The sequence below is a fragment of the Momordica charantia genome, assembly GCF_013281855.1.
Source record: "Momordica charantia cultivar OHB3-1 chromosome 7 unlocalized genomic scaffold, Mcharantia_2.0 BLBB01000007.1, whole genome shotgun sequence".
NCBI lineage: Eukaryota > Viridiplantae > Streptophyta > Magnoliopsida > Cucurbitales > Cucurbitaceae > Momordica > Momordica charantia.
In genome coordinates, this window is record NW_028275165.1 from 13,423,863 (window position 1) to 13,447,402 (window position 23,540).

A 23,540-nucleotide genomic window follows, 5' to 3' on the forward strand; every position below is an offset into this window, starting at 1 on the left:
ACTCAAAAAGAGAAGTCGCTCTACACAAATGATGCCCACTATGACAATGACCGGCATTGGCATTGGGGGTTGCGACACTATTAAAGTGTGAAGCATGAAGAAAAAAAATAAAGATTTAACTTGGAATTTGGAGGTAGAAAGCAAAAACCTTCAAAGTTTGAAAAAAAAACAAAAAAAAAAAGAACTGAAAGAAAGAAGAATGGTGAAGAGTGGACAGCACACACGATGGAGAAAAAAAAAAGATATAAGGGAAAAGGTCAGAATAGGGTAAGAGGCTAGTAACAATTGAATGGTTATTAAAATTAAAAAAGAAACCAAAAACCAGCAGATACTTTATTGGGGACTGTGAACTGCTGCAAGAGATGGTTTTTTTTTTCCAAATTTAGATCCTTTTTCAAGCACTTCGATTTCAAAACCGACCATCCATCAACCGACCTAATCTTTGTCAGTTTCGGTCAGTTAGTTCGGTTTTTCGAGTCCCTTCACTCACCCTTAATATACGTTAATAAATAAGCTAATAATATTTAAGATTTAACATAATATTTAGTTGATAACTCTCACTAATTTACAAATATACTACTCTATACACAATCCATTGAACAATTGTTTAAATTGAGATTCAATTTTCAAGTCAGATACAAAATCTATTAAAAAACGTTGAAAATCTAGTATAAACTCTGATTTTAATTAAATCCCTTAATTTCAAAATTCTGTTTTCTAATAGCCAATCAAACCAAATGCACCATTAAGTATCAACCTAAAACATAATTCAGTGATTTTCCTCTAAAAGGAACAATACATCCCTCTTGATAGATAAAATTCCCTCTCACCAACCAGTATCACAGGTTGGATATCTCATCTTTCTAATAAAAACTAAAAATTTCAAGCAGAAAAATTGGTACATATTTGTGAGACGAAATAAAAAAGGACAAATTTTCTGTCTACAATTGGCAATTAGACAATTCTTAGTTCAGCCAACGCCAAAAAGAGAACCACAAAAGTGTATGTGTGAAGGCCTGTGTACACTAAATTCAGAAGCATTTTTCTCAACGATTAAAATGAAAAGCAGCTTACAAATCAAGACATCCAGAACTTCTGACCCAACAATTCACGATCTGCAGCAGGACCCTGAGTAGCAGCAATCTTCTGAATACGTGAAGAAAACTCTTCGGCCTGAGAGGAAGATTATGGTCAGAGCTCAATGCCAAGCTAATAATAATAAAATAAAAGTAGGACCCAAATGGGGATCTAAATGCATATTTCCTTAGAAATTTCTGGTAACTATTGTATTAGGAGCGTAATTGGAGAGGTACAAACATGAGTATGGATCGGAGAACCCTTCGAACTTAACGAGACCAAAGATATCACCTTCATCCATTTCCTTCTTTTATTTTGTTTTATTATTTTTAGTTCATTAGGGGTGGATAGATTCAAACTTCCAACCTTTAGGGGGATAATTGACAAGTTGGGTCATGCTCATGTCGGCTCATCCATTTTCCTTCCTGAAGAAATGATTACCGCTTTTAAACATCCAAGAGCCTTGACTAATGTAGAGTTCACCGAACTTTCTACCATTTTAGCCTTTCTTCTTTGATAAACTAGGGAGTCCATTCAACCCGCAAAACTAATGAGTTCTCTTTTTCCACTCTTGGTTAGTTTACTTGTGGACCCCAAGCGCTATTCTTGTTAGTTTCTCGAAATTATGATAATCCCAATGATTTAACTACCAAACCTTTTATTTTATTTTATTTTCTTTTTTCTTTTTAATGAGCCGGAGGAGGCATCGCACCCACCCAAGGCTTGGATACAAGAGACATCAAGGACTTTTAGTATTAAGCTACTAGAAGGTTCGAACTTGACAGCTCTAAGCAGGCATGACCAAGAGGCTTCAAACCCTTGCCAACAGGGCTGTCTTTGGGGGCTTACTAAACATAATTCTTCATCAATATTCTCAATACATCCAGATGCCTTTTAGACTTCTTTGGAATTTCCACACAACCATGTAATAATGTTTCTTGGGACCACTCTTTCCAACCTATCTGCTTTAACTTCAATCAGTACTCCCAAAACTTCATCAACTGCTTTTGCACAGCCCAAATTTTTTTCCTTTCCCTTTACCTCCTTAAAAAATAATCCATCTAGTTCTTCCAAAAATTTCCCTCAATGGATTGCATCAATTTAGTTACCAGAGCTTCAATCACCATTAATAGAAGCATCACAATCCAACAAATTTTGCTGCGAAGGATTGCCCATCACCTGCACCACGAGATCACCACAAGAAGGGATTTTGAGCTCAATTTTAACTGGCATGAATCCACATCCTCTTATCTTCTATACAAACTTACAGTAAACCAAGTTAATAGTTGAAGGAAACTCTCAGAATTTTGACGCAAGGCTTCAAGAATCCCTTTTCCAAACTACCAAAGCCAAAGGAAGGCCTCTCAAATTTATCCATCCATCGTAACAAGGGAATAACATACCCTTTCCTGTGCTTAATGGTATTCCATCCTTCGAACTTACACATAAGAACTGTCACCGATGCTTTTTATTTCCATAGCTTTGACCAATGGAAAGACGAGTCTTCCTTTCTCGTCAGAAACTTCCTTTACTGTCTTATCCCTAATATGAGAATAATGCAAAACCTTATCAAAATAATTTTGCATATTCCTTTCCTCCCATATATTTTCCTTCGTGGCTTCAAACTTCTTTAAACCGTCACAAATCAATCCCCATAAAATGGCCAAGCCATGTTTGTTAATCCCTACAAGAACAAAAATGCTTACTCTTTTATCAAGTGAGAAGGTAGACATTTCAGCATACCACCAATAGTAATTGAAAGATTGTTCTAACCTCATCACTCCATTTTCAAATCTAGATTCCATAACAAACTTAATTTCTGAAACGAATTAAAGAAGCTCTACTAGCGAACTTTTATTGTCCGGACACTGAACTAAACTTCAAGTCATCATGCATGGAGCGTGTTTCAGTAAAGGCAGTCAAGGAGCTCATTCAAAATCACACAACTAAAAGGGTCGTTGTATGATAGGAAGATTATATCATTAGCCAAATTATCTAGTAGTTTGAATATCTAGGAGGTAGAGGATGTGGCAACGTTCAAGGAGAGATCGTATGGTACAAGCAGAGCATGCATCAAATTGATCAATATGTGTTGGGCAGAACAGGAGCTTGATGACCTCTAATATAATTTCTTAATTATGTAATAATACAAATATCACTTATGTTTTTAATACAGACATTGAGTGCTATTAAGAAATTTATATAAAATTTAGTGATTTCTATGATATTCCTCAAATTTTCCATCAACATCTTTTTTTTTTTTTTAATAAGAAACTACGCTTTCATTGAGAAAAATGAAACAAGGAACAAGAAATACAAAGAGGGCCTACAAAAAGGCAGCCCAGAAGAAGGGAGCCCCCTAAAGAAAAGGGCTCCAATTCAAAAGAATGAATTCTAACGGATAATTACAAAAGGCCTCGGAAACAGAGCCCCATAACACAGTATTAAATCTAATGAGCTCCCAAACATAATCCACAGATTTCTCCACCCCCTAAACAATCTGTGATTCCTCTCCAGCCAAATGCACTAAAGAGTAGCCAAAAAACAAGCTTGCCAAAAGAAACGCCCCCTATCCCGAAAAGGAGGGTAGCACCTCCTCCAACATCGACCTACAATCCCTCGCACGGACCCATGTCATCCAAAACACCTAAAGAAACGAAAGCAAAGATCTTGCGCAAACTGACAAGTCCACAACAAATGCTCAACATCCAACATTTCAATGTTGAGCATCAACATTTCAAATTTTCCGAAGTACTAATGAATAGAATATATGACGTAAGTATGGGATCCTATTGTAACTGTTTAGTTAAGTAGAAAATGGCATGTATCAAGTGCTTGCTTACGTAGATGCATGGGCAGTATACCTTTGGCATGTTTGGGAACAACTGTCATTTTCTCCTAAACTTGTACTTCCCTAACCCTAAATCTATAATGGAATCTATCAAAAGATCTATGCTTTAAATATCTAAACCATTGAAACTCACTTTATGAACAATGATTTCAATATTGGATTTTTTTATGGACTATACTGGATGAATTGAAAGTGAATTTTTCTTTTAGTGGAACAATAATCACCTAAAAGCCTCTACGAAGAAGGATTGCCTTATTGCGGACTATTGGGTAGATCAATCTGAGTCTTGAGATATTGGTTTCAGAAGAAATTCGTTTGACTGGGAGATCAGTAGATGGGATCAATTTACAGAAAAGTTGGATCTTTTTTACATGGGGCAGGGGCATAGATAGATTGATCTGGAAAGATGGGGAAGGTGGTTCCTTCATGATTAAGTCTGCTTTCTACCTGCTAGGCTGAAAGCCCCAGCGGCCAATCACATTTGGAACTTCAGGACTCCAAGGAAGGGGAAATTCTTTCTTTGCTCGATGTTTTTTTGTTTTTTTGTTTTTTGTTATTTATTATTTTTTTTTTTGGTCATTGTTTTGGAAGAGCTTAAATACGTCAAAGAGACTTCAACGGAGCTATCCTCAATGGTCTCTCTCCCTCTGTTTGTAACTTGTGTCTGATCCTGTCTGTCCAATGAGGATCTTCACTAGACCATATTTTCCTACATTGCGATTTTGCTAAAAAAGTGTGGGCCCATATTCAGGGGGCTACAGGTTTTCTACGTGCTTGCCCAATAGGGTAGATGATTTGATTGCAGAAAATTTTGGAGGTGCGATGCTGAGAGGAAAGGCAAATATCTTATGGAATTGTGCAACCTGTCCTCTCTTGTGGATGAGTTGAAAAGAAAGGAATAGTAGACTTTTTGAAGGAAAACAGACTTGGGTGGATTCTTTTTGTGAAAATGTATAGTACACTTCTTCGTGGTGGTGTACAAACTACAACAAATTCTCTTGTAACTATAGCTTCAGTATGATTATAAGTGATTGGAAAGCTCTTATCACTTAGTGTGAGGGATACGGTGACCTCCACCCTTTGCCCCTAGGCTATATTCTACTTTTTGTGATTAATACATCTCCTTTTCTTCTCAAAAAAAATAATAATAATCACCAATGAGAAGAGTATTAATTAAATATTTTTAAGTAATTTAGAATTTTCATTGATGAGTGAAATTACAAAAAAAGGGAGTGTGTACCCCAAAAATCAAAGGAGTTACATGACACTTCTCCAATTGGTCAAAAGAGAAACCGCTATCAGTCAAATACTTTAAATGCTTTACACCAAGATATAGCAAGAAAAATGGTATTGTGAAACAGTCTAGCAAATGGGAGCTTCTTTTATGTGAAGAGTATATGGTTTCTTTCGTTCCAAAATGTCAAAAATAAGCTCGAAGGATGTGATTCCAGAGGATCGTCTTTTCTTTCTTGAAGGAACGAACCACAAGAAAATATGAGAGTAAAGTCTTGATATCAGTCGATAGAGCCACTTTCCAATCAAAAGCGAGTAATATCTCGTTCCAAAACAATGTTGCAAGGGAGCACATGAGGATAGGTGAGGCTGTGTTTCTCCATCTCTTTTACAAAGGTTGCAGCACTATTGGGGAGAGATTGCGAGATAGGGGAGCTTTTGTTGTAATCGGTCATGGGTGTTGATGGCCTCGTGAGATAGCTCCCATATGAAGAATTTAATCATTTTTGGGTAGACTTCACTCCATATTGCTTTAAGTAATTTAGAATTTTCGAAAATACTTTTGAAAAAGAAAAATAGAATTTTCAAAAATATGTTTTACCATATTGCCAAATATAGTGATTTTAAAAAGTCCTTTTAATTAGTTAAAAACACTTTTTACTATTTTAAAAATTTGTAATGCATAATAATATAAATCAAAATTCATACGAGCAATATACATTAATGATCAGTCTATCAATTTAAACTTCAAAAAGTCATGATATAATAAATAATAAATGGTTAATTATCTGCTCAAAAACATGAATTATTATATAATGCATAAATTGGTCTTATCAAAAGTTTACAACACGTCTTTGACACATAAGCTAACAAAATTATCAAGTCTCAGAAAAAATTTGGCTCAGCAACTTATACTAACTAAATATGGTTCTTTTTCTCATCATGATTTCACTATCTTAAAATCAACTCAAATATATTATTGCAAGCTAAATAGTTCACCAAGAGTAATGCAGTTTGATGAAGGTCTAATAACATAGAAAATGATGTAATCGTTTTTATACTTTGGAAGCTGAGATACTGAGGTCCTCATGGTTAGAAGAGGTTTCGCACATGGATAGATACAAGTATACAAGAGACACTAACCTTTTCATCGATCCACATTAAAGAACTTAATTGATTGTTCAAAATCCGAACAACTGCATCTAATGGTGTCATCCCATCAATCACATCAAGTTCTCCTCCCTAGATAAAAATAATAGATAAATAAATCATTTATTACCATGTAGAAAAAAATCCAAGGCAAGAAACGGAATCAATTGGCTGTTATTCTTTACCTGGTTTGCATTTAGGGTCTGAATGATTGATTTGATTTGCTCTGTCATCTGTTCTAGTTCCCGTTCTATATATTCAGCCTGTTCATACCTGCAACAAAATTAAAATTGAAAACAAGAGATTGCAATTTTAACCATCAGTGCAATGCTGGGAAATTTAAAATCTCCAGAGGAGCCGTTAGTTTCATGGGGATTTGAGATTCCTATGGGATGGGCATCCCGACTCTCGTGTTTGTTTGATAGGAATGTTGGATCCCGAGCATTTTTTATGCCTGCTGCCTGGCATCCTAGGACGCCCATACGGGAGCCATCTAATGGGGTCATCCCATCAATCACATCAAGTTCTCCTGCCACGTCCTGATCCGTGAAGTTTAGGCTCCGCATTCCAATTAAATCTATCAGAACCATATAGACTGGCCACCACCAGCGCCACAAAGCCTCCGTCTCCATGCTAAAACGCCATCCCCATTTGGATAATAATGCAATGTTATTCTTAAGAATGCAACAACCAATACCCAAACCACCAGCTTCATTGGAAAGTGTGTTTCATCACCCTTTTGTCTTTTTTTTTCTTTTTTTTAGGGAAACAAATTTCATTCATAGCATGAAATATACAAAAAGTCCTACCAATGAAGTTACAAAAAAACTTCTCAAATTGGATATTAGAAAACTTAAAATGTAACTATTGATAGGATTTACACTTTTGCACCAAAGATAATAGAGTCTATCATTTGTGGGAGCGAATGATCGGTATCCTTGAAAATTCTGGAGTTCCTTTCCTTCCATATGATTTAAATGAAAGCCCTATTGATGTTCAATCAGAGAAGGGCTTTTCTATTCTTGAAAGAGTGCAACAAAAAAATTGTCTCAAGCCAATCTGAAATGTTGTTTGTTAGGCACAAGCTCCAACCAAAAACTGTGAGGAAGAAGTTTCATCACCCTTTTGTCTTAGGTTCTATTATTCAACTAGGTTGATCTACGAACAAGGATAAAGTGTTATCTAACTAGTCAAAGATTTTTTTAAAATATTGTTCTTTGTAAAAACATTTCCCCTCTTACAAATTGTTTTCTTCGTATTGTTCCTTCATCTCAATTCAAACAGATACCTCTCATCTTGAGCTTCTTCCCCAATCAAACATCTAAACAAGGTAACTTGCTGAAAAAAATACACAAAGCGCTGACAAAGTTGGCTTTACATGCAAGGTTGATACCAAGTCCCAAAGATGTGTTTTTTATATAAAATCTAGCTTTCATTGAGAAATAGGAAAGAAAATACAAGGGCATACAATAAACCAGCCCCTCAAAAGAACCCGAAATCCCAAAGATAAGCGTTAAACTATCATTGACTTGACAAGATCCAATTTAGGAATTGAATACCATTACAACTTTTAACTTTTAAGATCCAAAAAATATCTATTTTAACATAAACATCAAATCAAAAAAATATCTTAAATAACAAACGTTATAACCAAGAACTTGTAAATATAGTAAAAAAACATAAAAGTTAGCACTCACATTGCATCCCTTGTTGATGCAGCTTCATCATCAAGAAGTAAACCACGTTCATCCTTGTAAATGCGCTCAGCATCTTCTTCCACGCTTAACAATGCCTTATCAACCTAACAATAGAATAGATGAATGCAATTGATTTATTAATTTGATAAGAATACATGCAATTGATTTATTAAAAATACATGCAAATATGTGCAATTCAAAAATTTTCAGTAATTTTAATGGTCTGAACTCACTTCCAGTTAAGCTAAGAACGTGTCTTCTAAAAGAGCACACTTTGTTAATAAAGAAACAGAAATAAAAATAAGACACGTCAATGTTAGGCATGCATAAATCCTTTTTGGAAAAAAAAGCTTTTGTGGATGAACTTTACAAGAGCATTCAATGGGTAACTGAGTGAGAAAGAAAGCAAAGAATCTTCAAAGAAAATGAGCTATCTTTTGCTCGATTATTTGACACTATAGTTTGTTTGGTAGTTTCTTGGTGTAAATGTTTCCTATGTTTCATCAATAAAGTGTTTCTTCCCTATTATCTAATTGGAGAAGTTTTTTTATCAGAAACATGGATGTGATTGTATTGATAAATAAATAATAGTCTAAAGGTCAGGGAATGAGAGAGCCTCCGCCTGACAAATTCTAGTAAAAGGTCTGCTTTCCAATTCCGAATAAGCACCGTAAGACTGTAGTTACAACTTACAAGAAAACTCCTTGTGGTTTAAGCACCAAGAGGAAGCAGTAATTTGTACACAATTCCAAAAGAATCAAAAGAATGAGAGGAGTTGTTAAAAACCCGGCTATTCCTTTCTTTCCATAAGCTCCACAAAAAATGGCTCTAAATGTACACCCCCAAAAAGTCTTTGCGTTACCTCTGAAGGAGCAACCCTGTAGGACTTCAAAAAGCCAAACTTCAGTCACCTTAGGCACACAACCCACATAATCGAAAAAGTTGAAGCAGTAGGACCATACCGCCATGGTAAAAGGACAATGAAGGAAAACATGGTCCATGGTTTCAACCGCCTTGTAACAGAAACAGCAAACCGAGGGCGAGCAGCACTATTTTTTCAGTTTTTTCTGCAAAACCTCATGAGTATTAATGCTTCTGTAGGCTAAACTCCAATAAGAACACTTTGACTTTCTTTGGGTATTTGAAACTCCATGTCTGCCTTATCAAAGGAACTTTCAATTTAGGAGAGCACTCAGTAAGTTTGTGGAAAAGTGAAGAGGTAGAGAAGGAAAGCTTGCTGTCCAAAGCCCAAAAAATCTGGTCATCCTCTCTGCCCAAATATACAGCACCTAGAACTTCCATCGAAGAGAGAAGGCTATCTACTTCCGAGTCACGGAAACCTCTTCGAAAACTCAAGTTCCAATCTGATTGAACTTCATCCCAACAATCAGCCACAGAAGCCTCTTTCTTGAGGAAGAGATTGTACAAATCTGGATATATAAGGTCTAAGGCCGAGCCAAGCATCCTTCCAGAACCGAATTCTTTGTCCATTCCCAGCCTTATAAACAAATAAAACTTAGATACGACTCACTTAGCTTTGGACAATTTTTGTGTGACTCCATGGATAGGATTTCTTCATATTTTCTAATTTCTTTTTTTTTTCTTTTATAACCGAGAGTCGAAGCTTTGCTCCCCTATACCCAAAGTACCCGCACCTGCGTCCGCTCTAAGACCCGAACTCAAGAGACATCAAAGGTTTTTTTGTATTAAGCTCACCAAAGGGAAGAAACAACCTAAAGGCATAGGGTCAAGATTACCCTCCAGTAAAAACAATACAATCACTTTTTTCCATCATTCAGGATCATTTGTAGACTATAATTACAAAAACTTCTCCCCAATCATGGTTTCGGCTTAGGAAACCAAACTCAAACCCCAAGTAGCCTAGGACAGTTCAAGTGTTCAACCAAGCAAGATATTCCATAACAACAGAAAAATGGATAACTTCGACTTTTCTCAGCTTTCCAGAAAAATAGACCTTTTTTGGGTTGAAAATGCCTATCTACTTTGAATTATCTCCCCAGTAATAACATCTTAAAGAAATAAAGTCCACACAAAAAATTTACCTTTTTAGCATCTTATGTTTCCAAATAAAATTCACCAAGTTACTTGGCTTAATTTCACATTTGTTCAACAATCTCCTAAATAGTTATTTAAACAAAAATTCCCCTAATGAAAAGATGCTAAAAGAACAAAAAGACAAAAAAACAAAAGTTCCCCTAATGACATTTAGGAGATTTTTCTTTTCCTCCATTTCATATATCAATGAAAAGTAGTTTCTTGTTAAGAAGACAAAAGTTCTCCTAAATGATGATTTAATAGGAACCAAAAATAAAAACAATAGATAGGGCACGTATGAAAGAACAGATTATAAACAATGGGAAGTTCCCCTCCCTGCAAAGAAAATGATGACATTTTTTCCACTTAACAAACCTTCCTAACACCCTTTTTTCAACCATAAGATTCCAAAGAATGGAGGAATTTTAGTCCAAGAGGCATTCCCAAATAATAGAGAACAAAGCCCCACTATAAAGCCAATCTTATTAGGTTCAAGAAAAGCCTCCAGACGATCAACATTAATATACCTGATGGAATAGGTCTGTTCAGGCTAACCTTCGCATCTCCTCACCCTCAAAAATGTTAAGAACGCTAAGAACTGCCTAACTCAAACATCCTCCGTCCTCATAGGATCCAAAAGTTGGACAACATCAACAGATTGCAAATTATTTTAACTTGATCCTCCTAATATCAAACTCAACAGCCTCAATTGCTAGTTCAGGACACCTATCTGGAGTTGTACACCCCGTAGATCAACATTAGATAGAGAACATTGATAGGTCAATTATCCTAAAGCATGCACAAGAAGAGTCATATTGACAAAAGATGCATCACCTCCCTCCCCAGAGCAAAAAATATCATGCTATAAGTATCTATGGAAGGACAAAGGCACACAAGGCCATAGGTGAATACCTCTTGTTGGTGAGTTTCAATCAGCTCCAATTTCCTCTCCAGCTCAGCTTGGGTCTCTACCACCTTTGCAACTTCAATCTAATTTCAAAATCAAGACATTAGAGCAATATAGCAATAAATCTTTTTTTTTTTTACATTTAGACAGAGATAGATAGAACCCTCTTCTGTTCTCTTTTGTATATTTCTCCTTATCAAGGAAACATTTGTTTCTCATCAAGAGAGAGAGAACTTCTTGATAAAATAAAAATAAAAACATAATAAGAGTTCAAGATAACGGATTGCAATCAATGAAAAAATAAAGAAAGATATATGAGAATCCTTAAGATGTAAACAGGTCTTGCGAGGAGGACCGATGCACTTTGATGCTTCCCTTCGCATCAAGCTCTTATGAAACATTCCTTTGCTTTTCATTACCATTGGACTTTTTATTTTTTTGTTTTCTAGGGACTTTTTCTTGGGCTTTTGGTTTGTCGTTTTTGTAAGGCCTTCTTTTGTACTCTCATTCTCTTGGATGAAAATTGGTAATTTTTTGGGAGAAAGCAAGAAAAACTATCTTCAGTGATGGATTTTCTTAGATAAAGCAAGAAACAAGGTTATCTTTATTGTTGGTTTTGGGCAGATTAGAAATAACTTATTGGAACGTGTGCTTATGGAAATTTGGAAGGAGAGATAGTGAGTTTGATATTCTTTTTACCTAGTCATTTATGTTACTTCAGATTTGTGTATCTTCTCAAAAAGGACTCTCACTCTTGTAAATATTTCCTTTTCCTCATTTATGCTAATTGGGCTACCTTTCCATAAGCTCCTTTGACTAGTTTCTCTGTTACAACTTTTCATATTCTTTAAATGACTTCATTTATAAAGAAAATTTAGATTCAATTCAGAAAAGAAACATTGAAGGAAGATTAAACTGAGCATTGTACCGAAAAAAGCAGGGAAGAAAAGAATAAACTAAGGATGTGGACACTTGAATTCAAGACTTTCCAGAAAAATAAGCTAAGAGCAAAGCCCGTGCATATTAGGACCCTATGGAAGAGGCAGGGTGAATGAATGGTACCTATGAACCCAAAGAAATAATCCAAAAATTTAGCATTCACAAACTAGAAAATCCTTTTGCTAATAATTTGCACATGTTTCATTAGAACAGATATTGTGGCCTATAAAATTTCATATCATTCAAGGTCAAAAATATTGAAATCATGAGACATAACACCTCAAGTCTAAGGAGTATATCACGATTTTGCAAAATCCTCCTATCCCACTCAGCAATAGCATTGGCCTGCTTCCGAAACTTCCCAGTACGCTCTTGAAGCTCCGCATTCCACTCTTTGATGATCTATAAATAAATTAAAGAAAATAGCAAGAGGCATAAAATAAAAACAATTACTAAAATAGGTAAAAGACTAGACAATGTTGGAGACACACATTGTATGTGGATTCAGTGAACAAGGCAAGAACAGGATATACAATAACATTTAGAAACAGGAAATTTTTATAACTTAAACTAAAAGAGAAGTACTTCCCTGGATAAAATGGAACAATTGCAACACAAGTTTTTGAAGACAGTTTCATTGCTAGATGCATCATTTTTAGAACTTGAGTACATAACCTATAGAAAGATCTTGTTCAAGTAAGGTCATTACTAGATGTGTGATTAAGCCATCAATTTATTTCTTATATGATTACTATTTCTTGACTTAGACAAGAACATTAATATCCTTTACCGTATACCCAATACCCTAACAATAAGTTTTCTTCTCTTTTTTCCATCCAGACACAAAGAAATTTGCACTAGAAGATGTTAGTACATAAAAACGGTAGGAGATAAGGTATCCCCACCAAAACAAGGAATTACTGAAAACTTCTCAATTAATTAAAAGAAAAATAGTCAGAAAATTTCCAAAAGGACACCAACTAGAAGCTAGCAGATGAACCAACCCATATACTCCCCTAGGTCCATGACTGTCTTAAAAGATCGTACCATTTTGTTAGGCCCCCAATTATAAAGACTTACCATAGAAAGGGCAAAGGGGTAATTGTGGGGGGAGAGGGCCCTAACGGCCAAGAGAGAGAAGTGGGGACCAGTGGGAACATGAACATGTAAGGGAAAGGGCTGTCACCTATAAGGCCAGGGGAATGTTGGGATGAGGGGATCATTCTAAACTTTTGTGCTTTTGCAGCTTTTGTTGGTAGGGAGAGATTACCCACCCTCTCGGATTGGTGGGTCTGTTTTGTGCCTACGAGCTTCTTGTTCTTGCTTTGTATTGCCTACGGGCTTAATCGGAAGGAGTAAAAGCAGTTGTGGGGGGCTGTTACCTCACAAAGTGGTATCAGAGCGCGTCGATTCCGGGAACAATGACGGTCAAAGAGCTGGAAACCAGGTGTGAAGTGGTGGAGAAGGATGTTGCAGACATGAAGATCCAGATCACGTCGCTGCACCAAGACTTCGCAGAGCAAAAGAAGGTGCTCCAGGAGGTCAACGTGACGCTGAAAGCATTCATGGCTCAAGTTATTGGGGGTACCTCAGCATCTTTGTCGATGGTGACTGGGGAAACTTTGGTGACAAAAGGAAAAATGGTAGAAGGGGAGAACCCAGAAAAAGAAGATGGAAATAGGGGGACGGATAAAAATCGCTTCAAGAAGGTAGAGATGCCTATCTTCGCGGGTCCGGAATTGGAATCGTGGATATTCAGAGCGGAGAGGTACCTCGAGATACAGAAGCTGAAAGATGATGGTTGCTATCATCAGCTTCGACGGCATCGCTCTGGCGTGGTATAGGTACACGGATAACCGCGAGAAGTTTCGTGACTGGAACGATCTCAAAGGACGCCTCAGGGACCGATTCCATCCGGCGAAAGAAGGGAAGCAGTGCGCGCGGCTGTCATCTATCAAGCAAGAGGGGACGTTCGCGGAGTACCGACAGCTGTTTGAAGCGTTAGCCGCCGCCCTCCCTCAGCTCTCCGACGAGGTATTGGAAAGTGCATTCCTAAATGGACTGGATCCAGTGATGCGAGCTGAAGTTCGGGCCCTAGAACCCAACGGCCTGTACCAGGTAGTCCGCAAGGCCCAACTTATTGATGATATCAATACTGCCAATAAGGAAGCGGAGGGAATTATGACCGTTGAGAAAAGCCAAAGTGGCCCAAGCGCGTTCAAAACGGCCACCAAAACCCTAGAGGTAATCCCTACTCGCACTGTTACTCTTTCTAGCAAACAACCTAACCAAACTAAGGGAACCGGAGCGTCACAAGCAGCTAAGAAGGAACCACCCTTCAAAAAGCTATCGGAAGCAGAGTTTCAGAAAAGAAGGGAGCGAGGCTTGTGTTTCCGCTGTGAGGAGAAGTATACTGTGGGCCACAAGTGCAAGAACAGAGAGCTCAGAGTTTTTGTTCTGCACGACGACGAGATGTTCGAACTGAAGGATGAGATGCAACAAGAGGACGCATCAGGGGAGAAGGGAAATAGTGAAACCCAAGCCGTCGAGTGTCAACTTAATACCATTGTGGGGATCTCTACCCCTGGAACAATCAAAGTTAAGGGGGTGATACAAGGGCGTGATGTGGTAGTACTGATAGACTGTGGGGCAACCCACAACTTCATCTCCCTCACTTTGGTTGATGAACTGAAGTTGGCAAAAACAGAAACACTCAACTATGGAGTGATAATGGGCTCGGGGGCAGCGGTCAAAGGGAACGACGTCTGCAAGGGGATTGTCTTATCATTACCAGAACTTACGGTGATGGAAGACTTCCTTCCTCTGGAATTGGGGAAGTTAGATGTAGTCCTGGGGATGCAGTGGCTCCAAACAATGGGAAAAATGGAAGCAGACTGGCCGACTCTTACACTACGTGTCGACAGAGGAAAAAAGAAAATAACTATCAGGGGGGATCCTACGCTAGCACGCATCGAGGTCTCAATGAAGAGGTTGGCTAAACAATAGGCGGCTCGAGACCAAGGCTTTTTGGTGGAGATGAGGGCGCTCAATGCAGCTGAGGAGGGATCAGTGGAGGCCCCAGAGGAATTACCCCCGGAAGTAGAGGGACTCATTCATGGCTACTTGGATATCTTCCAAAAACCCGAGGAGCTCCCACCCCACATTCCTCTAAAGGAAGGGCAAGGTCCAATCAATGTTAGGCCACACCGATACGCACACGCTAAGAAGGAGGAAATTGAGAGCCTCATCAGTGAGATGTTGGAAGCGGGCATTATCAGACCTAGTGTAAGTCCTTTTTCGAGCCCGATGATCTTGGTTAAGAAGAAAGACGGTAGCTGGCGTTTCTGTGTGGATTATCGCGCATTGAACCAAGCAACTGTTCCAGATAAGTTCCCTATCCCTGTGGTGGAAGAACTACTCGACGAACTACATGGCTCTATGATCTATTCCAAATTGGACCTTCGTTCGGGTTATCACCAAATCAGCATGGCAGAGGAAGATAAGCACAAGACTGCCTTCCAGACACATGAGGGACATTATGAGTTCCTAGTGATGCCCTTTGGCCTCACCAACGCCCCATCCACTTTCCAAGCATTGATGAACAACATATTCCGACCCTTCCTTCGCAGGTGCGTGTTAGTATTTTTTGATGACATCTTGGTGTATAGCCCTGATTTGCCAACTCACCTCACCCATTTAACTATGGTCTTTAATCTGCTGAGAGATAATTCTCTCTTTGTGAATCTAAAGAAGTGTCAGTTTGCTGTGAGCCGTGTGGAATATCTGGGGCATTGGATCTCTGCAAAAGGGGTTGAGGCAGATCCTTCGAAAGTCGCGGCGATGATTCAGTGGCCACTACCAACCAACATTAAGGAACTCAGGGGGTTCTTAGGGCTCACTGGCTACTACAGGAAGTTTGTTTCCAACTACGGGACGATAGCCGCCCCCCTAACTCAGCTATTGAAGAAAGATGGGTTCCGATGGACGGACCAAGCGACAAAGGCTTTCGAGTCATTGAAGAAGGCCATGATCACATTGCCGATATTGGCATTGCCTGATTTCACCATCCCCTTTGTAATTGAGACATATGCTTCGGGAACAGGGTTGGGAGCAGTTTTAACCCAGAATCAACGGCCAATTGCTTACTTCAGCCACACTCTATCACTTCAGAATCAGGCCAAGTCGGTATATGAAAGGGAATTGATGGCAGTTGTTATGGCAATTCAAAGATGGAGGCCTTACCTGTTGGGCCAGAAATTCATTGTCCGCACAGATCAACAGGCCCTTAAACACTTGCTAGAACAGCGAATCATCCCTCCTGAATACCAGAAGTGGATCTCCAAGCTACTGGGATACGATTTCGAAATTCAATACAAACCGAGGCTAGAAAACAAGGCCGCAGATGCTTTATCAAGAATGCCAGCCACCCCTGCCCTAGCAGTTCTATCAGCACCCGCAGTACTAGATGTGGAAGTTGTCAAACGAGAAATCGCTGAGGATCCACACTTCTCCAAAGTGTTGGCGGATCTGGAGGATGACCCAGAGGGCATGGAGAAGTACCATGTACAGCACGGGACTTTGTATTACAAAAATCGGTTGGTAATCCCCCGCACCTCATCTCTCATACCAGCGATCCTACAGATGTACCACAATTCAGTGGTAGGCGGGCATTCAGGTTTTCTCAGAACCTACAAACGACTCACGAGGGAACTCTTCTGGCCAGGGATGAAGGAAGATGTGAAAAAGCATGTGAGTGAATGCGAAGTGTGTCAAAGACACAAGACCGAATCGTTGGCCCCAGCTGGATTGCTCCAACCTCTGCCCGTACCAGATCGCATATGGGAGGATGTCACTATGGATTCCGTGGAAGGATTACCCAAATCCTTGGGAAATGACACGATCCTGGTGGTAGTAGACAGGCTAAGTAAATATGGCCACTTCATTCCACTATGCCACCCTTTCTCAGCCAAGATAGTAGCAATGGCTTTCATTAAGGAGATTGTAAGGTTGCACGGGTTCCCTAGGTCTACAATTTCGGATAGAGACAAGGTCTTCATCAGCCATTTCTGGACAGAATTATTTAGATTGCAGGGAACCACTCTGAAACGAAGCACTGCTTACCACCCCCAAACTGATGGGCAAACAGAAAGAGTTAACCGATGTTTAGAAACATACTTACGTTGTTTCTGCAGTGAGAAGCCAAAACTATGGGGGAATTGGCTGGCATGGGCGGAGCACTAGTACAATACCACCTACCACAACTCTCTGGGTTCCACGCCTTTCCAAACAGTGTATGGACGGGCCCCACCTCCCCTGATTTTGTATGGCAGTCAAAAGACGACAAATGCTACACTAGATCAGCAAATGATAGAAAGGGACATGGCGTTAGATCGTTTGAAGGAACATCTGTTGAAGGCCCAGGATCGTATGAAGAAGCAATCCGATAAGCGACGCAGAGAGGTCGAGTTTGTTGAGGGGGACCTCGTGTACCTCAAGGTACGTCCTTACAGACAGTTATCCTTAGCTAAAAGAAGGAATGAGAAGCTAAAGCCCAAGTTCTTCGGGCCCTATACCATTCTGCAACGTATTGGGAAGGTCGCCTACCGCCTAGACTTGCCGGCCGAAGCTCGCATACACCCCATCTTTCATGTCTCGCAACTCAAAAAGGCCATTGGAGCAGCCACGGCAGCTCAGTTTATTCCTCCTCAACTGACCGAGGAGTGGGAATGAATGGTGGAACCTGATTCAGTGTTTGCTTATCAGACCAATCCCACCACGGGAGAAGCCGAAGCCTTAATCAATTGGAAAGGTTTACCGGAAGAAGAAGCAACCTGGGAGTCTGTGCGCGACATCAGCCGACAATTTCCTGAGTTTCACCTTGAGGACAAGGTGACAGTTGAAGGGGGGAGTGATGTTAGGCCCCCAGTTATAAAGACTTACCATAGAAAGGGCAAAGGGGTAATTGTGGGGGGAAAGGGCCCTAACGGCCAAGAGAGAGAAGTGGGGACCAGTGGGAACATGAACATGTAAGGGAAAGGGCCGTCACCTATAAGGCCAGGGGAATGTTGGGATGAGGGGATCATTCTAGACTTTTGTGCTTTTGCAGCTTTTGTTGGTAGGGAGAGATTACCAACCCTCTCGAATTGGTGGGTCTGTTTTGTGCCTACGGGCTTCTTGTTCTTGCTTTGTATTGCCTACGGGCTTAATCGGAAGGAGTAAAAGCAGTTGTGGGGGGCTGTTACCTCACACATTTCTTCTAGGCATAAAAACCAACAAAAAGCTCCATAGAAATTCCACTAAAGAACCAATGCCTTGACAGCTCAATATAGCCCAGCACAAGCTTCAAGAAGAAAATCCACAGTGCTCTTAAGCATACACCAAGCATGGTCAAAAGAGCAAGAAGCCCATCCATGAGCAAGATGACCAATATTCTCGGCACTAAACTAACACAAACACGCCATCACTGGTAATGAGGTATGTGCTGATTCCTTTTCTAGACTCAGTTTACACTTTTGTTACACCCCATGAAGAACTATTTGATAAAATTAGACCACTAAAACGCACAGTACAGAAGTTGGATGCCATAATCATGAAAAAATAGCAATTTAGTAGTACCTCTTCAACAGTCTTCCCAGTTATCTCTGATGGTAATTTTGGTGTAGTAGACACTGCAGCGCTAACTGTTGAAGTTGTTCCACTGGATAAAAGGAGGGTCAAGGAGATGGAAAATCTAAATCATTGAATTCCTCATAACAACCATTTCAACATAGAGGTATTAATGTATAGTGGAACGAGTTAATAGAGCTTTCACATAGTAGAAATGCAGCATTTCTAGATTATATTTTTTAACGATGCATAAAAAACTATTTCTTTAAAAAAAAGGAGAATAAATTTTTCAAAATCTCAAAGACAGAACAAACATATTAAGTTATAACTAATAGCTCAAATGCATGGCCTTACTCCCTCTATAGATAACATTCAAAAAGAAGAAAAGATGAAGAGAATCAAAATCCAACCTAAGGATGATGAAAACAAATAATATAATCCATGCTCCCTTGATAGACAAGCCACAAGCTTTTTCTTATAAATGTAGCAGACACTAGAAAAGTAGCGGGACCACGTACAGACCTACTACTGGATGCAACAACAAGAGTTGATGAAGTCTGACTCTGACTTGGAGCACTAAAACCAGACGAAGTGGTAGCAGCAGTGGAAGCAGAAGGGAGAGAAGGAAAACCTGTAAAGAATAAACACAAAATTATGTAAAAACAGGCACATTAAAAAAGTACTGAAGCTATATCATAAACTTCACCAACCACACATTTATGTGGTTTCAAGATGCTTAGATACTTTTCATATACATTAGTAATCTAATAGAAGTCTGTTACTCATACAGTAGTAATTTGTGAGGTTCGCTTTGGAGAAGTATCCTTGGGGTAAAACTACTAGGTCCATGAGTTTTTTCAAAAGTTCGTTGAAAAGTGTGGTTTGTCTGATTCCCCACATAAATGCTAGATTTACTGGGTCAAATCTGCCCCACAGTGTGGAATGTCAAGATACTTTTCTAGTGTCTAAAAGGTGGCTGATTAGTTTAGAGGTGTCAGATCACTAGTCCATCTCTGTCTCTGTCTCTGTCTCAAACTTACTTCTAATTATTGACCTCTTAGTTTCTTTACCAAGAATGTCAAGTGGGAGACTTGGTCCAATTCAATTAGAAAATGTGTGGCTTCAACATGTCTCTGTAAAGGTCTCTCTATGCATGAATGGTGTAAAATTGATGTTTGAAGATGAGAGGGGTTTAGATGCATACAGAAACTAAAATCATCAAATCTAAACTGAAAGTCAAGAATCTAGAGGTAATCAGGGTTTTTAGAGTTCAAAAGCAGGGATTTTTAATATACTTAAGGATTTAGATGAATTGGATTCTTCTGGGAGTCCAATTGAGAATTTAATGGATGGACGTGTTGAACTTAGGGGAGATTTTGGTTCCAATCAAGTTATGGTTATTCTATTAGAAATTTCAATAGCGTATTTCTATCCATTTCCCTTCTGATTTATGGTTCCTGTCAGGCTTCCAATTCCATTTAGGAAGTTAAACCTAAAATTTTCAACATCAAGGCTCTAAAGATCTAAATAAAGCAAAATCCAAACCAAATATGGGGAGAATTACCCAAAAAAAAAAACCCTTTATAACTAACCAAACCCGAGGGCATCCATAGCAAAAACCATTGGGTAAACAAACCCATTTTCTCTCACTAAGGTACAAGCTAAATAGCTCTACTAAATCTACCATACACCTCAAAATACAAAGTGCCAACACTCTTATGTAATAATGCTTAAACATGTCAGATGCATAAACTAAAGAATCCAGTTTTTACCTTTTTTTTTGTAGGAAGCTAAGCTCTCATGGAGAATCATGAAAGAATATAGAAGGCCATACGAAAAAACAGCCCAAACCTAAAATAATGGCCTTCATCAATCCAACATAATAACACCTAACTGATAATTACAAAAATCTCTAGAAATAGCAGCCCATAAATAAATATTGAATCTAATAATATCTCAAACATCCACCCAAGAACTCTCGACTCTACTAAAAGTTCGATTGTTTCTCTCAATCCAAATACCCTATAAAACTATGAAGAAATAGGCTTGTCAAATAAATTTGCCCTTATTTGTGGATGCAGCTCAAATTAAAAACTCTTCAAAAAAAACCAGCCAAAAAAGACTCCTCCCAACAAACAAATTTGAAAATGAAACTCCTTTCTCTCCCAACAAACCTACTCCTTAAGCACTATCCACTCCACCTATTCCATTCATTCAGATTGGAACCAGGGTACAAAATCACTTAACAACGTGACTCACAAAACTCATTCACATTGGCCAACAAAATAAATTAAGCATCAAGAATTCAAAAAATAAAGTGAAGAACTTACCAAAAGAGGCTGGTGGTTGCGATGATGAAGCAGCAGTCAGTGTTTTGGTTGGCAACGATAAGGAAACAATTGGACTTGATGAAGAAGCTGTGTTTGTGACACCAAAACCTGTAAATGAACTTGCAGCACCTGAGGAAGCAGCTGAGGGAGTGGAGGATGCTGCTGTGGATATCGTAGTAGCAGCTGAAGAACTCAAACTAAAAGCTGGCACGGAGAAGGATGGCTGAGTTGTGCTACTAGCAACTGGAGTAGAAGCACTGGTGGTAGTAACCGTAGAGAATAAAGGTGCCACGGAAGTCGAAAATGATAGAGAAGTAGGCTTTGTCGCAGTAGTCCCTGGAGCAGCAGACGCTGCTGTTGATGCTGCATTGCTAAAACTAAACCCGAAGGAAGATTGAGACGCTGAGGAAGCAGGTGTTCCAAATGAGAAGCTCGACGAACTAGTTGAAGCTGATGTAAGAGGGGAAGAAGAAGAAGATGCAGTGACACTATTAGTAGTTTTGGACAAAGAAGTGGTCGGAAATGAAAATCCAGAAGAAGAAGAAGCCGCAAATGGTGAAGACGAACTTAAACTCTGGGAAGAACTCGAAGAAAAAGAGTTCTGGAACGAAGAGGTCGATGCCGATGATATAGATGACGCAAACAAGCCCGATGAAGATGTACCGAAGGTATTTGACCCAAAACTGTTCGTGGATAACGGAGCCCCAAACAAAGCTGAGCCTGCACTTCCTGAAGATGAAGCTGTCCCAAACAGAGAACCAGAAGCGGCAACAGATGCGCCAGGCAAAGCTGATCCCGGAGTTGCAGTGGGTGCAGATGAGCCAAACAATGGAGTACTGGAACTAGTTGCAGAAGACACCCCTCCGAACAAGGATGGCGCCGAGGCCCCTGCAGATGGGGCAGCCCCAAAGAGAGAAAAAGAAGAACTCCCGGCGGAAGAAGCAGAGCTCCCGGACGGAGCAGCCCCAAACACGGACCCAGATGAGCTTCCGGCGGCCAGAGCAGCCCCAAACGCGGACCCAGACGAGCCCCCGGCAGCCGGAGCAGCTCCAAAAACGGACCCAGATGAGCTGCCGGCCGATGGTGCAGTCCCGAACGTGAAAGAAGCTAACCCACCTGAGCTACTGGCAGACGAAGGAGCACCGAACAAGGGGGCAGCGGTTTTAGCCGCCGAAGAGGCCGCGGCGGGCAGCGAAGGGCCAAAGCCGAAAGAAGTGGAGGGGGCGGCGGCAGGAGCAGTGGTGTTTTGGATGGAAAATGGGGATGAGTTGAAACTGAGGGCAAAGGATGAAGGAGCGGAAGAAGAGGAGCTAGGGTTTGAGGAGGATGTTGCAGGGAAAGCGGATGATCCGAAAGAGAAGGCGGAGGTGGATCCGAATGCGAATCCAGAGCTTGAAGAAAATGGGGAAGCCAAAGAAGAAGAAGAAGAAGAAGATTGTGAGGAGGAAGATCCGAGCTGGAATCCCGACATGGCGATTGAACGCCGATCGAGCTCCGGCAGAATGTGGCAGACAGAGACTCTCAAGTCGAACTGAGGGCTTTAGGGGTTTTTTTTTTTTTTTTGGAAATTTGAAACTTTGATCCCTCCATAATTCACTATTTTTTATCCCATTTAAAAAAAAAACTAATATATGACCTTACTCTTTCTTATTTATTAATAATTTCATAATTTTCTAATGTGAAAATACCGTAGTATCCTTCTCATGTTTCAAAATCAACATCTCCTCCCACAAATCCCTTTACGAATCTTTATTCCCTCCACAAATATCTCACAATAATTAATTACAACCCTAAAAAATCTCACTTTTAAAAAAAATATCTAACTCAAATAGTAAATTAAAAGTTTAATATGGAAAAAATAAAAACGTACCTAATTACATAATTTGTATGAATTTAATTACAAAAAAGTCAAGATTACAAAAATCTCGGGACAATATTGCATTAAATGTTCGAGATTTAATTGATAACAATAGGGTCAAGAGGAGGGAGAATGCCAAAAAAAAAACTGGAATTGGGATCCCGGACCGAGATTGGAGGATCCTAGTTCGGGTTAGAAGGGATCCCGATCAGGGATTGCAGAAGCCCGGACCAGGTTATTATTATGTCCGGGATTCTGCAATCTCGGTCCGGGATGGTTCAATTCTGGACCGGGATCCTTCTAACCCAGACCAGGATCCTCCAATCCCGGTCCGGGATCCCAATTCCAGTTTTTTTTTTTTGCATTCACTCCCTCTTAATTCCAGTTTCTTTTAGCCCTTATTGTCAATTACATCTCGGGCATTTAGTGCAATTTTGGCACGACATTTATGAAACCTTAATTTTTTTTTTGTAATTAATTCCAGACAAATCTTATGCATTTATTCTTGGATCATGCAAATCTTTTTCTCACCCTAATTTAATTATTGGATAATTTAATCTACAGATTTTTTTGTTTGGATTCATTTGTTAAGTAATAAATTAATCTATATTAGATTCAAAATTTTAAAAAAAAATGTTAAGAGTTGAGAGAAGAGATTGGTGGATAATTTTACTTAAAATAAACAAGCATATTTTGGTAATTTTACAAAGACAACAAGTGGAAAGGGGTCAAAAATCCAGATGAGTTATATAATGGGGTTAGAAACCCCAATTTCACGGGTTTATTTGCGGAAACTGTTTGTTTTCGGAAATATTGTTCTCAAGAAAAATTCAGGAAA

The 23,540-nt window shown here is 39.3% G+C and overlaps 1 protein-coding gene across 2 annotated transcripts; it reads right to left on the reverse strand.

Moving 5' to 3' along the window:
- Positions 1–745: 745 nt before the first annotated feature.
- Positions 746–22,420, reverse strand: LOC111023501 (uncharacterized). 2 transcript variants are annotated; one of them, XM_088126409.1, is made up of 10 exons: positions 21,412–22,420; positions 20,845–21,294; positions 19,037–19,145; positions 18,524–18,605; positions 12,188–12,310; positions 10,975–11,052; positions 8,008–8,111; positions 6,496–6,583; positions 6,305–6,403; positions 746–1,173 (listed from the first exon to the last, which is right to left on the reverse strand). In XM_088126409.1, exons 1-10 carry the CDS (start codon positions 22,313–22,315, stop codon positions 1,078–1,080), a joined length of 2,133 nt encoding a protein of 710 aa, XP_087982535.1. In that variant the 5' UTR covers positions 22,316–22,420; the 3' UTR covers positions 746–1,077. The 2 variants fall into 2 exon arrangements, with proteins under 2 accessions (XP_087982535.1, XP_022156652.2); XM_022300960.2 differs by having other exon boundaries at positions 20,845–22,420.
- Positions 22,421–23,540: the final 1,120 nt, after the last annotated feature.